The sequence below is a fragment of the Symphodus melops genome, assembly GCF_947650265.1.
Source record: "Symphodus melops genome assembly, chromosome: 19".
In the NCBI taxonomy this organism is placed as follows: Eukaryota; Metazoa; Chordata; class Actinopteri; order Labriformes; family Labridae; genus Symphodus; species Symphodus melops.
In genome coordinates this window covers 19,457,453-19,470,831 of record NC_136709.1, presented here as the reverse complement: position 1 = coordinate 19,470,831, position 13,379 = coordinate 19,457,453, and the positions used below count along the sequence as shown (strand labels likewise).

General features: G+C 43.9%; 1 protein-coding gene across 4 annotated transcripts in view; it reads right to left on the bottom strand.

The window, feature by feature from the left end:
* Positions 1 to 662: 662 nt before the first annotated feature.
* rps6ka1 (ribosomal protein S6 kinase a, polypeptide 1) overlaps positions 663 to 13,379 on the bottom strand; it is a gene marked incomplete at its 5' end in the record, with an annotated part of 50,786 nt that continues 38,069 nt past the window's right edge. For 3 of the 4 annotated variants that reach the window (XM_079369388.1, XM_079369386.1, XM_079369387.1), the window contains 20 exons: positions 663 to 2,524; positions 2,787 to 2,924; positions 3,022 to 3,139; positions 3,239 to 3,315; positions 3,427 to 3,588; positions 3,946 to 4,104; positions 4,201 to 4,290; positions 4,584 to 4,709; positions 4,903 to 5,033; positions 5,689 to 5,791; positions 5,885 to 5,949; positions 6,037 to 6,125; positions 6,245 to 6,315; positions 6,397 to 6,539; positions 7,125 to 7,162; positions 8,212 to 8,318; positions 8,399 to 8,478; positions 8,597 to 8,677; positions 9,587 to 9,668; positions 9,810 to 9,926. In XM_079369388.1, coding sequence (XP_079225514.1) covers positions 2,402 to 2,524; positions 2,787 to 2,924; positions 3,022 to 3,139; positions 3,239 to 3,315; positions 3,427 to 3,588; positions 3,946 to 4,104; positions 4,201 to 4,290; positions 4,584 to 4,709; positions 4,903 to 5,033; positions 5,689 to 5,791; positions 5,885 to 5,949; positions 6,037 to 6,125; positions 6,245 to 6,315; positions 6,397 to 6,539; positions 7,125 to 7,162; positions 8,212 to 8,318; positions 8,399 to 8,478; positions 8,597 to 8,677; positions 9,587 to 9,668; positions 9,810 to 9,926 — 2,100 coding nt within the window. In that variant the 3' untranslated portion in view covers positions 663 to 2,401. Of the gene's footprint in view, positions 2,525 to 2,786; positions 2,925 to 3,021; positions 3,140 to 3,238; positions 3,316 to 3,426; positions 3,589 to 3,945; positions 4,105 to 4,200; positions 4,291 to 4,583; positions 4,710 to 4,902; positions 5,034 to 5,688; positions 5,792 to 5,884; positions 5,950 to 6,036; positions 6,126 to 6,244; positions 6,316 to 6,396; positions 6,540 to 7,124; positions 7,163 to 8,211; positions 8,319 to 8,398; positions 8,479 to 8,596; positions 8,678 to 9,586; positions 9,669 to 9,809; positions 9,927 to 11,587; positions 12,078 to 13,379 lie in introns of those variants that run through there. The other variant, XM_079369389.1, reaches the window with a different exon arrangement.

Here is a 13,379-nt window from a genome sequence, read left to right as displayed (position 1 = left end):
AAAGTGTGTTTGAATATGTGCATCAGTGTGGGTTTGAGTGTGCATGTGTGGTTGTATGTGTATAAGGGACACAAATTCATTCATTTAACTGTGAACTATGTGTACCATGGTGTCGAGGTAAAAAAAGACCAGACGATTTTTTTTTAGACATTTTCAATAAAAATCATTCAAACTGTGATAAGAAATCTTTATCTTCATACTGAAAATGTTCAGTATAATTAAGCAGAATCTCCTGAAATGACAGCTGGAGGAGAAAAAAAGGAGCATGTTGAAACGCTGCAGGAAAGAAGAGGCAGAGAGACATTTACATGCAAAGGTTGCCCCTTTATCTCCCTCTACTGACCAGATGTGGAACCACTGGATGCTTTAAAAGACAGGAGTTAAAGGGTAGAAAAGGTTAACTCACTAAACATCGTATAGTTTAGTTTGTTTAAACAAAATATATGTATATTAGCCTAACCTGTACTTAAAAGAATGTGAAGCTATGCTGATATTAGCATTAAATTCAAAGCACCTCTGTTAACTAACATTGATTGAAGCTAGCCTGTCAATCTTTGATATAAAAAAGAAAACAGAACTTTTTGATGGTGAAACTGAAATAAAATGCAATACAACATCATCGTGCCCATTTAAAGCTTTACTAAAACAAAACAAGACACAGCTTTTTCATAGCAACTGCATTTTTTAATATTGTAAGATATAAAAATCTTCATCTTTATCATACAATAACATCTTACCATAAATCTAGTGAAAGGAGGGAGCTTCGCCACCAAACAAGAATGATAATGTCACTTTGATCCCTTTTGAGGTAAGACAAGCTGGTTCATATAACATTTGGCCACACAGGTCTCTCCTTCCCCACATGTACAGGCTCTATCATTTCTCATGTTTAATACGTGACCTTTAACCTCACCTGTAGGCCCAGGCACTGAACTGAAAGCACGGCCTACCCTATGAGGCCTGTCAAGGAAATTCAAACATCATGGATGGAAGAGTTGACACAAGACTTTAACTCCAAGCTTAGGGTGGAGCCGAAGAATTTCACGGGTAGTTTTTTAATTTTTTTTTAAATGATGGTGAAGGGAGGCAGTTTCGAAGTTGTCTAATACTAAACTTCTGTTTCAAAGCAGAAGGAAAGACCTGTGGGGCATCGAGTTCACAGACGGTGATGTGCTCAGCATATCTTTCACTACTTTTATTCACCACTTTCTTTGGACAAAAAAGAAAAACAGTCAACAACCAAAGCAGCCAACATAGGAAACAGCATTCAATATGCATTATCAAAGAAACACAGTGGGGAATAAACAAAACAAGAAAACAGAGCAATTAAAGATTTTTTTTTTTTAAACATGCCACATTGTTCCTTTGGGCACGTTTTCTTTCACTGAAAGCCACCTATGTTACTAATTTTGTAGTAATAAAAATAAGAGACATCTCAAAATGGTTGCCAGCATATTGACCAAGCAGAGAAGAGGGAGAGAAACAAGGAAGCCACATGACATCATCACATCACCGGACCATGCAAATGACCCTGCAGCGTCCAGCAAGACATTACACACACACACACACACACACACGCACACGCACACTGCAAGTCATGCAACTAGCACACACACCAAACATACACACTCACACACACACACACACACACACTCTCTGTATAACAAAAACAAGCATAGATTGACTTTAACAAAAACATCAGCATTGACATTTCCCAGAATCCACTTGTTCTGGCTGTACCGAGCCAAAGAGGCATTTATGGTAGAAATGTTTCCATAGTCATATTAATAACGCTTTTTCAAAAACATTGAACAGCAGTTGGACAGTAGTCTGGTTCCGTGCTGTCGGCACAGTTTGATTTTTGGCAGCACAACCGGTAATATAAAGCTCGTCAACTTTACAAAAAGAAGACAAAACACAACAGAACAGGCAGACAAACAGGCGTGCAGCAAGCCGAATGACATCTGATTACAGCAGTGATGAGGGGAGAAAACGGTCGTCGTCACAATCGAAAAAAAACATGGCTGCATCGACTCCGAGGCAGGTCATGCACCATCGCACGCACGCACACACACACACACACGCACACACACACACATACACACATCACTTGCACATCTGCCAAAAACCTGCACCCTTCTTAATTTGCCCTTATAGCCCCCATCTATGTTTCCTTGCTAGTCCAAAGATTGGCTCACAGCAGCCCGAAAAAGGGAGGATGACAGAGTAGCAAGAGCGGGAGTGATGTCACGAGATGGGGGCAGGACCACAGTCAGTGTTCCTTGGCTGGTAGAGGTGGGAGGACGCCGAGTTCCCGATGCAAGCTGACTGCGTGGTTGGAGCCAAGGGGGTGCAGTTTTGGCCAGTCTCCAAGGAGCTGATTGGCTGTTTGTAAGAGTCTCTACAGGGAGGTGGAGGGGAGCTTCTTGACACGCCGCTGGGCCAGGAAGGAGCTCTCGATGGGCTTGAGTTCTGGAGGCGGTTGGGAGTTTTTCAGAGCAGAGTAGGTGGCAGCCATCGCACCCTGAACAGTGGTGAACAGAACAGTGGTGATTAAGACATACATGAGGCATTCGATTGGCCAAGGATGAAAAAACTGGACCCCTGTACTACTGGTCAAAAATCATGATCTTCAGCACCTTTAATCCTGAAAATCAAACACTGTAACTGTATCTGCCAGGAACATAAATACCTGATCAGTTAACACATGTTAAAGTGCCCAGACGCCCAACTTAAAACTCAGATATCCTGATGGTGAAGTATGTTTGAAGATAACACTGCGTTACCTTGACCAGTTTGGGGTCATGGTGTGGGAGCTGGTTGTTGGGTAGTTTGTCCCTCTGGACGATCCAGGGATGTTTGAGGACCTGCTGAGCTGTCAGTCTCTGATGGGGATCCACATGAAGCATCTTGGACACGAGGTCCTAGAAGACGAGCATGGATGACGTGAAAGCGATTTTTAAGATAGAAGACTTGTTAACTCTAAAAGACATTTCTGTCCTTCAGATTTTTAGCCTGTACCTTGGCAGAATCAGACACAGGGTCCCAGTTTCCTCCAGTCAGGCTGAAGTGACCGTTGCCTATCCTGTTCAGGATCTCATTGGGGGTGTCCTCGGGTCCGTTTGCAAATGGAGTAAAACTGTAAGAAGTAAAGGAGACCAATAAGAGAGGGAACTTCCAGGGCAGTGGGAAGGAACAAAAAACTGTTCAAGTGAATGGTTGAAGTGTTGTTCTTCACCCAGCCAGCATGGTGTACAGCAGGACTCCCAGACTCCAGATGTCGCATCCTTCATCATAACCCTGACGCTTCAACACCTGCGATAAAGATGATGGAGACACACAGTTTAATTTAATGTGTCAATGAGCCAGTTTAATCTGGGTGACAACAGCATTTAATCAGCAGCTTGTGTGAATCCCTCCGCTCACCTCAGGAGCTACGAAGTTAGCCGTGTAGCACGGGGTCATCAGCAGGCCGTTGTTGGCCCGTAGTTGCTTGGCGAAGCCAAAGTCACAGATCCTGATGGAGTCAGGATTCCCCGAATCGTCAACATAGAGGATGTTACTGGGCTTCAGGTCTCTGTGCACCACCTGCAGGAGGATGGAAGGTGAAGAGGAGGAGTGATAAATAACACACAGTTACATCCTGATTCTGATCATAAAAGTGAAACTTCTTTCTTACACATGCATTTAGCTCTGTCAGCACTAGACTGAGTAAACAACAGTATCACATCAAGCCGGGTACTATGCAGTGAAAAAAGCCTCTGTGCTTCATAATTGGTAACATAAAAATATGTTTTAAAAACCGATACGTTTCAAAACAAGATTTATCAATGACCAATAACTGAAAAGATGTGATCCATCAATCTAATCCTCCGATTAGTTAAATCAAACATAAAGTCCCTAAACAGAAAAAAGAAACTGAAAGGTGTTAAACGGTGTGCTCACCCCCTGGGAGTGCAGGTAGTCCACGGTCTTGGTGATGGTGTGAAGCACAGCGCTGGCCTCTCTCTCTGAGAAGGACTTCTGCTTCAGGATCCGATCCAGCAGCTCTCCTCCGCGCATCAGCTCCGTCACCAGGAACACCTGCTTACTGTTGTCGTACACCTGACACACACACACACACACACACACACACAAGGTCAGATCAACAGCTGTGGACTTCAGAGGACCTCACAGTAACGCTAAAGAGAGTTGACTTACATCCTTCAGGGTGATGATGTTTGGGTGCTGTCCATATCGAAGCAGGATCTCAATCTCCTCAGACGGGTCTGTGCTGGTTTTGTCAATCATCTGTAAATCACAAAAGCAACCGAGACAAAAAGCTCAAATTTTATCACTCATAGATAAAGGTCGCCTTAAATTGTTTGTAGGATTGTAGATCTCATTAATGGACTATAACTTTATCCAAAGAGACGTACAACAGAGAGGAAGTACAACACAAGCGAGAGGAGGAAACAACGTCTGAACAGAGGAGCGACAGAGGAGTCGAGTTAGAGACTCTGGGCCCTGTTGGTATAACTGGGGTTGTGTGTGTGTGTGTGTGTGTATGTGTGTGTGTGTGTGTGTGTGTGTTTGTATCATACCTTGACAGCGTATTCTGTGTTGGTGGCTTTGTGGACACATCGTTTACAGACAGAGAAGGAGCCCATGCCGATGTCTTCCTTCAGTATGTATCCGTCGCTGAACAGCAGGTTCTTCCCGTGTAATTGCTGCAGGAGAAGAGTTAGAGAGGAGAGGAGAGGAAGGGCTGAATGTTCAGAAACACTTCTGGGCCTCTCACAGCTGACTCTGTCCTTTAATACACGTCAGCTGTGTTAAAGGAAATCACTTCAAATCTTACACAAAAATGAATGTTTTAAAAAAAAAAAAAAAAGGCACAGTGACTCAAGTGGTCAATCTCACCTGAACCACCGGGTGTGGTGGGGGTTGGACCGGCTCCACTGAACCTTCCTCGTCCAGCAGAGTCGACGCGATGAAGCTGAAGCCTCTGAAGAGCTGGTGAGCTCCGGCACTTGGAGGAACTCCAGGAGAGTCTGAGCGATAAGAAGGGAAGTCCAGTATTATACGCCTTGAAAGTCCTTTGAAGTAAGTCAATGTTGTTTTAGGACCGTGACCAAAATGGGATTTCGAGGGCTGATGATGACGAACGATAACAGCCAATCTTTCTTAGATCTGTGTTTGATCTCAGAATCAGATCTGTATTGATTAACACATTTATTGATCCCTGAAATGCATTTGTCAAACACTTGCGGAAAAGATTTATACTGAAGTCATGATGGTCACTGAACTGGACGGAAGTAACGGTGCATGTTCGTGCATCACCGCCCGACACTGTGCCGAGTAAAGACACTTGATGTAATCCAAAACAGCGCCCTCTGCTGGTGAAAAAGCTGCCAGTATAATTCAATGATAGCTCAAATAAAATGCTATCTGACTGATGAATAAATGGAGGAATATCGGAATATCTGCGATAAAATTAGCCTCCCCTGATAGTCGCTGGATTACTAATATCGGCTGGATGATTAATCCGTCGGGCTCTGATGTTTGAAAGTTTTATACAAGCACTTCTGTGATCAAATGAATGCAATATAGCAATATATGTACCTCTTCTGTACATATATTCTGTACATACATGAGTGCTGTCATGGAGGAAACAGAGCCAGAGGAACATTAATCACGACCTCTCACCTTTAGGGGTGCGGGAGGTGAACTCCGAGTCAAAATAGAAGGTGTCATCCGGACGTGCCACCGCTGGTCTGAACGGAGGTTTGATCTCTCGTCTGAAGAGTTTCTGAAAGGAGTATTATTAATGCAGAATGTAACAAGCTCTTACTCACAAATTGTTCGCAATAATGAAAACGTGTTTGAATGATTTGAGACTCACATTCCAGTCTATGGTGGAGAAGAAACCGTGCCTTTTGATCTCCTCTGCACCATCAGCATTCGACCCTGTGAGAAGACGGAGAAGTCAGTTTGACTGACGCACAGACTTTATGTTCCCATTTGTAAATATGGTGATGCCCAGTTGTTACTGACCCAGTCTGTTGGCAGGGTTCCTCTTAAACAAAGCCCTGAGCAGAGACTGAGCCTCCGTACTCAGGAACTGAGGCATGCCGAGCCGCGCCCTGCACACGGACGGAACAGACAGCTTGAATCATCTCGTCTCAAGAGACGAGTTTAGAAATAATAATTAAAGTACGTGATGACTGGACTGTTCGAACGTGTTCATATGAAGAGTACTCACTTCAGAATCAGGCCCATGGTTTCTTTGCGGTCCTTCCCTTGAAACGGCAGCGACCCAGTCAACATCTCAAACTGGGAGACGCACAGAGAAAACAACCGTGATATGTACCTGCGTGTATATTCATTGAGATCACTGCTCGAGCGTTCGCTTACCATCAGCACTCCGAATGACCACCAGTCGGCGCTGTGGGTGTGTCCCTGCCTGTTCACCACCTCGGGCGCCATGTACTCCACAGTACCGCAGAAGGAATACGCTTTCTTCTCATGATCGATGGCTTCTTTACACAAGCCGAAATCTGGAGAACACAGCACAGGAGTGAGTGCACTCGTTTACACGCCGTCTGGATCGCTCCTGTCTGAGACGCATCTTTTTTACAGCACATCTTTAAGTATGACGTATTTGTCAGCTGGTTTTTTCCACTCTTAAAGTAGCAGCAGGGTCTCATCTGTGTCCACTTGAATTGCTTTAATGCTTCATCAGTGTGACCTGTAATAATGCCTGTGTGTAATCTCTTGCGGTCACCTTTGCGTCGGTGGCGGCGGGGCCCGGGCGTAAATTTATTGTGGTGATTATAGAGACAAAAAAAGATAAAGTGCAATAATTAACCTTTAGACCATGCACAGGCGTGTATGCAGATGTCTGCAGTCAGAGAGATAAGGCTTGTTCTTCACGCTGAGTAATGAAGGTCATAGAGGGGAGGAAAGTGTGTGTGTGTGTGTGTGTGTGTGTGTGTGTGTGTGTGTGTGTGTGTGTGTGTGTGTGTGTGTGTGTGTGTGACTAATCTTTGATAAACACCTTTGTTAAGAGGACGTTGTTTCTTGTGTGGACTAATTCCAAACACAGCAGAAGATTGAGTAGAAGAGCGGAGCGAGAGACTCACCAGTTAGTTTGATGTGTCCCTCTTCATCCAGGAGGATGCTGGGAAGAAAAAAAAAAAATCACATACGTGTTAAAAGTTGCATAAAACATGAATTTCCCTCGGGATCAATAAAGTATCTATCTATCTATCTTTTAATCCTCCAGACTTCACACTCTGCACAATGAGGAAACACTACAGACGTAACTCTCTCCTGTCTTCAGCCTGGATTATCTCCTGTAATAGAAAAGTGACAACTTAAACTTTAACAGGCTTTTGCTCTCGAGCAGCACTGTGTTTCTAATCTGTAGGTTTGTGTGTTTAGGAGGTTGAAGAATTCATCCTAAAAATGACACTGTAAAGCAAAAAGTAGCGACACACCTATTCATGTGGAGAGGAAGAGCTCAAGCTCATATACAAATAAATACGCAGCGCTCCAAACATTCAACGATTTTGAAAATGTGAAATAAGGCAGGTTTGCGTTCAGTCTTTTCTGCCTGAGGGGAAATAAAGAGAAATATAAGTGTGAGTGATTAAAAAGTGCACAACAGTGGAATCATTTATCAGATTAGATAAAAAGTTGTTTTGAATTCGTGCAGTAGAAGGAAGAATGAATCAATAACCAGTGGCACACTGAACATGACTTTATGAGTCACTTTATTGTGAGCCAACGACACATTTCACCTTCAGCTTCCTCAAGCACAGCACGAAGCTGACAGGAAGGTTTAGTGTGTCACAGATTTCTGTTTTTGCGACTAACCGAACGAAAGGTCGACTTCTGGTCATTTATAACGAGGAATAATCAACGTTTGTATTTTTTGTTTTTAAGATAAAATAATCCTTTACACATCTCGCAAATGCAGAAATTTTAATATTCCTTTAAAAAAGGACAACAGACAAAGAGCATGTCAACACATAATTCAAAAGTTATTGATCATTCTCTAAACATTTGGCTTCACAGTTATGAACGAACTTTAATAAACTGTAAAAACTCATTGCAGAGTTTTGAAGCAGGTTGCTAAAGGGAAAGGTCAATAACGATGTCAACATGCTTTTGGATCCAAATACGTTTTTGTTTCCGTCTGTTCAGGCTGGTTTTTCCTGCTCTTACTTTTCAGGTTTGAGGTCTCTGTAAATGATGCCCAGGCTGTGGAGGTGGTCCAGTCCCAGTGCCAGCTCTGCCAGATAAAACTTCACATCCTCCTCGGTGAACATCACCTGAGCAGGAAACAGGGACAACATGTAAACAAGCACAACGACATCAAGACCTGGTGCTGAGATCTCGAAATCCCACTGACCTCTTTGGAGAGTCTCGTGAAGAGATCTCCTCCTCGGAGAAAATCCAGGATCAAGTACAGCTTCCCTTCAGTCTGGAACGCTACAAATTAAATCAAACCACAACCTTCATTTAGAAAAGTACCAGAAACTTAAAAACAAACATTTCCCCAGTTTGAATGAGCGACACACTTCAGGAGAAAGACAACACGGTCGCTCACCGTAGTGCAGTTTGACAACAAATGGGTGGTTGACGTCTGCCAGGATGTCTCTCTCCATCTTGGTTCTCACACGGTCTCTCACTGCACAGTAAGACACACAGAGACACACTGCTGTTAATGCAGCTGTGGATGACTAATCTGCTCTCACTGTGGATCCATCAGTATACACACCTGTGCAGCAGGTTAGTTCACTAATTTAGATGTCAGAGACCATGTACAAACATAACACTAATCTCACAGAGAAAAAAGATTATAGAAGATTGATCATTTCCATCTGCAGGTCAACACAGAATACATAATACAAATAAAACATTCATTCATCTCCTATCACAATACGCATACACTAAGAGCGAAGACTCCATGTTTGCGTCGTCATCCTCATCGATTGCATGCTTACTCCTAATGCAAACAGAAAAATAACAAATAACAGCCTGTACATGTGCTCGAGCAGATTTAAGGGCCCTGACGTCGGCCAAGCAGATTAAACAGTTTGTGCTCAAAGATGAAACAAGAAGAAGCAGAAGAAGAACAAACGCCTGCAAGCTGGGGTGGGCTTAACAAACATCCACTGAACTCTGTGTGGTTACTCCTTTACAGGAAACCATACACCCTCTTACATGAAACTGAGGGTATCTGCCACTTGAAAGTAAACAATGAAATCGACCTGAAAGCATAAAAAAAAAGTGTCTTTATGTGAAGCAGGGACGGAACAGTGAAGGTTTGTCGTCAAATGTGTTGCAGAAAACTTTTCTGACTGTTAATCTTTCCAAGACTGAACGGACATGAAATTCTTCCTAATTCCTTCAATAATAAGGAAACAATTTTTATTGTCTTCTGCTCCCAGAACTTCATGAGTCAGATCAGCTGCTCAGCATCTGTCCTGCATTTCATGGTCCAATCAAGAGAAAGTTTACAAAAGGGAGGAAGCATGGAGGCTCTCTCAGAGCACAAACTGTGACGCCGCTCAAGTCCTTCAAAGTGCCAGTGTACCTTTGAGTGTGGCCTTCTTCAGGACCTTCATGGCGTAGAGCTGGTTGGCATCTGGAGCGGTCACCTTTCGCACCAAGAACACCTACGAAACCAGGAACCAAGATCAGCACAAAAACCCCATCAGGGAAGGAAAGTGTTACAAGATAAGAAGAGTGAGAAAGCAGCTTGGAGTGTGTGTGAGTGTGTGAGTGTGTGTGTGTGTGTGTGTGTGTGTGTGTGATACCTTGCCAAATGATCCCTGCCCCAAAACTTTGAGCAGTTCAAACTGAGAAGCGTCCGCCTTCTCGGAGCCTTCCTTGACCACATGGGTGATGTTGATCTCCTTGATTTCTCCATCGTCCTGAATGGTGACAAACAAAGGAGGACAGTAAACAAACCAGTCACACAGAACAAGTGCCGAAAACAATGACACGTACGTGTGTGTGTGTGTGTGTGTGCGCGCGCGTGTGTGTAAGAATGAGTTTCTGCACGCTCTGCAGCTCGTCACCGAGTGTTTGAAGTAAAGAGTGTAAACTGCCACATTACAAGCAAGCAGCAGAAAACTGTCACTTCACACAAAGCAATTTAAAAAAAAACAAAAAAACAAAAAAGCGTCCAGTGGTTGAACTTTGCGTCTTGGGACACGAGCGTTGTAACCACATGAGAGTGTAAAGAGAGCGTCTCTGGGTTCTTCACAGGGTGGAGCACCGGTACAGCTGACAACTCCACCACATGAACCCTCGTGCTGACCTTGTGTCAACATCAACTGACAGCACCCAAGGGAACAGCGAGCGAGCGAGCGACAGAGAGCGAGCGAGAGAGAGCGAGAGAGAGAGAGAGAGCGAGAGAGTGACAACAACTATTCTGTTTTTCTGAAGCAGTTTTCTCTTCTTCCCTGAGTTTCATGCCCCAAGCCAAGAAAGAAGCACAGAACTACAGATACCTGCAGGGACATTTTACAGAGGGTTTTTTGTTTTTTTTTGACACCCAGGAGACAAACAACAAAAATTAAATTTGGAATGAAAGTAGGACATCTGCTCTGATGTAAAGTTGATTTCTGAATATGTCCTGAATATAGACGTCTGCTGCAATGCACGCAGCAATCACCGGAGAAATAACAGACAAAACACGGACTTATGAAAGAGCTGCTCGACTTCATTACTATGATCAAAAATAACCTGTTACTGAAGTGAGTCAAAAAAAGATGAATGAAAGAATCAATAACTGTGGCTCAGGAGTCGACCAGTTTAATATCCAGCTCCTGCAGTCCACATGTTGATGGCATGGCAGCTGGGCACTTTGCACACTGTAGCATCTGCGGTCAGTGTGTGAATGTGTGTGGTTCAGGGTGATTTCTAACATGTACTGTGAAACGCCTTCAGCGACCAAGACAACTGGAGGTGCAGTACAAGTGCAGTGTGTGTATTTAACACTTGTTGCACGCTGGATTAATGGCGTTTGATTTCACAGCAAATTCTCGCAGGCTCGAGTTTTCTGCTCAAAGAAAAGTGCAGAGAATTGGAGAAGGCGGCGTTCGTCCACATGCTCCATAATCTGACCTGACCTGACAGCATGCTGCAGCTGGCTGCAGTCTTATCATTCACTTTGTTGTACATCGCAAATCGTCGTCTGTTTTGGCCTCCGAGGTGACATGAAACTGAAGTTTAGTCAGCGTCCATTTTTCACAAAGTTTGGCCTATTTTAGGATTAAAATCGTTCCCGTACTTTCACTAAAAACAAACCTGAGATTAACTGTGAATGAAAGAACGTTTCTGTTTATCAAGCAGCAGACAAACTGTTTTATCTGAAGCTCCAACAGCACATCACCACAGGCCGCTGCAGCCTGGTGCTTTACTTGACAACAGGAAACCAGAGTCTGGTTGAATGTGCGAGCTCTCAGCTGCTTCTAGTTTCTACACAAACGCAAATAACATCCAGCCGTGTGCACACTGCAGCGATAAGGAATCGCACTTCATTTCAACAATAAACCAACTTCATCTACACAGAGAGGAATCACTTTACCGTCCAGCCGTTCCTGGTTGCAGGTGAGCTGTCACAGCTGTTTTCCTTTGCAGATGTGGGTTGGAGGCTGGGGCCCGTGTCAGCTAACACTTTGTTCTTTTTGGACAGGTAGAAGGTCAGAAAGCGGCTCAGGTTGAACTTTCTCTTGTCCTTCTCCATCTCAGCACTTGTCAAACTTCTGCTTCCTAATCCTGACAGTGTCCGTAACCAGGCCAACAAGCGCACTACCTCGCATAAATCATCTCAACAAGCGCCTCTTCCTCTCGCCACAAGCACACTTGAAACTCATCTGTGCACTCATGTCGGGATCAGCTCTGTGGACGGCAGGTAAATGTGGAAAAATCTCTCTCAGCCCTCTGCCCTCTATCTATCTGTTCACTGTGCAGAGGCCCTCTGCTGTAATTTATATCAACTCTTCATCTTCATTTTCTCTTCCATTATCTCTCCTGTCCTCCCACTCGGTGCTCCTCCTCGCCCCGTGTGTCCTCAGCGGCCGACTACAGCTGAAGTGAACTGGAACCGAAACGGGCAGGAAGGAAGAGCCTGCACTTATTCTCACAGTCCTGCACCCTACACACAGTCCCGCACACAAACACACACATCTGTGGCTGAGAGAGAGCGAGAGAGAGAGAGAGCGAGAGGGAGAGAGAGAGAGAGAGAGAGAGAGAGAGAGAGAGAGAGGGAGAGAGAGAGAGAGAGAGAGAGGGAGAGAGAGAGAGAGAGAGAGAGAGAGAGAGAAAGTGGAACGGCACAAAAAAAAAAGTTTCATTATTAATTTGTGCAATGAAAAAAACAAAAAGCTTGTGAATCAACAGTGATGATGATTCTCTGTGTAGTCGAGTGTATTACTTTATCTCTGTAACATCATCTGTAATCTCTGGCGAAGTGTCTTTGTGTTGTGTATTCGTAATGTTTGCAGTGTCATCTTTATTATGTGCTGGACGTACAGAAAAATGAAACGAAAAAAAAACCCGTTTCTCTCTGAGCCACGGCGATTTTAAAAATATATATAAAAATATAAAGGATAAAAATACAGATTTACAAAAAAAGTCAACATACAGCAGCAACAACAAATGTTTGTCTTAAAAAAAAAAAAAAAGATTAATTAGTGTCAGATTAATGTTGACGGCCCTTCATAAATGCGAACCAGGCCAGCTCATGCAGGGAGAGGAAGAGGGCTCGATGACCCGGTTAGCTTGAAAACACGTCGATCACTTGTGTTCTTGTTTTACAGCACAGTGTTGATCAAAAGACTCCGATCAGAAAACAGGTCTTTGCTGATCCTGATCTGTCATAAATATAATACTAATCAAACGTTTGTTAAGCGTTTCTGTGCCTTCTGTCAACTTTAATGCAGGATTGAAGCCTCTTCCCAGTACCCACAATCCAACAGGAGGAAGCTGGAGGGCAGACGGGCAGTGGAGGCTCACATGCAGATGACAAAGATGTTCCTGTCTTTAGTCAAGGCATATCCCCATCGTAATAGTCTATTCCTGTTCATCCTGCCTCTTTAAAACAGCTCTCACCGCTCCTCGCTCGCTCTCTCTCTCTCTCTCTTTTCTTGCTCTGGAAACAGTAAATACAGAGAGAACAGAAGGACGGTTCACCTCAACAGAAGTGCAGCTGCGTGAGTCAACTAACAGCATCAGCGGACGGTCCTCTCACCAGCATGTGATCACGCTGCAGTGTGCCTCACACGAGGAGAAAGGTTGAATTTAAACGCTTTTTTTTTTTTGCAGAGGAAGAATGTGAAAACGTGTGAAGTGACTGAAGTGCAGAGGAGAGGAAAAAC